The sequence below is a fragment of the Penaeus monodon genome, chromosome 34, assembly GCF_015228065.2.
Source record: "Penaeus monodon isolate SGIC_2016 chromosome 34, NSTDA_Pmon_1, whole genome shotgun sequence".
NCBI lineage: Eukaryota > Metazoa > Arthropoda > Malacostraca > Decapoda > Penaeidae > Penaeus > Penaeus monodon.
In genome coordinates, this window is record NC_051419.1 from 31,349,856 (window position 1) to 31,350,657 (window position 802).

Here is an 802-nt window from a genome sequence, read left to right on the forward strand (position 1 = left end):
TCTTGTGTTTTGTCAGTTCCCAGGCTCAATTCCTTAATTTCTCTTTTAAGTCTTCCATTTAACAGAATTAATGGATACCTTATGTATATATTTTTTAGTTGAAAAGAAAAGATTCATTAATATGTAAAAATACACTAATATTTTTTTTTTTTTTTTACCAAACAGATACAGAAAACAGGAGAGAATGTAAGTAATGAAGAGATTCTCAAATTCAGCAAGTTGTTCCAAGACGAGATCACTTTAGACTCGCTGTCCCGGCCGCAGCTTGTTGCTCTGTGCAAGCTCCTGGAGATGCAACCCTTTGGCACAAACAATTTCCTGCGATTTCAGCTGAGATTAAAACTCAGAAACTTGGCAGCTGACGACAGGGTGGGTTGATGAGTAATTCATATATGAAGATGAAATGGTATGTGTCATTAACTGCATTATAGTTATGATGGAAAACTTGTTTGATGCAAGAGTATATATGATTGATGCATCATTTGATATCTTGCAGATTATTCAGCAAGAAGGTGTAGATTCCCTAGCTGTGTGGGAGCTCCAGCAGGCCTGCAGAGCCAGGGGGATGAGGGCGTATGGTTTGTCAGAAGAACGGCTGAGACTCCAACTCCACCAGTGGTTGGACTTGAGTCTCAATGAAAAGGTTCCCCCGTCATTACTCCTCCTGTCAAGAACGCTGTACCTGCCAGAGAACGTGCGCCCGTCAGACACCTTGGCAGCCACCATCTCTACCCTGCCAGAAGAGGTGGGTTTATGCTTTTAAATGTGCTTGCTGATACAGAAGAAAGTAGCTTTGTGTGAA

General features: G+C 41.3%; 1 protein-coding gene across 1 annotated transcript in view; it reads left to right on the top strand.

Annotated features, from left to right (window-relative positions):
• LOC119594721 (mitochondrial proton/calcium exchanger protein-like) overlaps positions 1-802 on the top strand; it is a gene marked incomplete in the record, with an annotated part of 38,055 nt that overhangs the window by 29,897 nt on the left and 7,356 nt on the right. Inside the window, 2 exon segments of the mRNA XM_037943781.1 lie at positions 166-369; positions 497-745. Coding sequence (XP_037799709.1) covers positions 166-369; positions 497-745 — 453 coding nt within the window.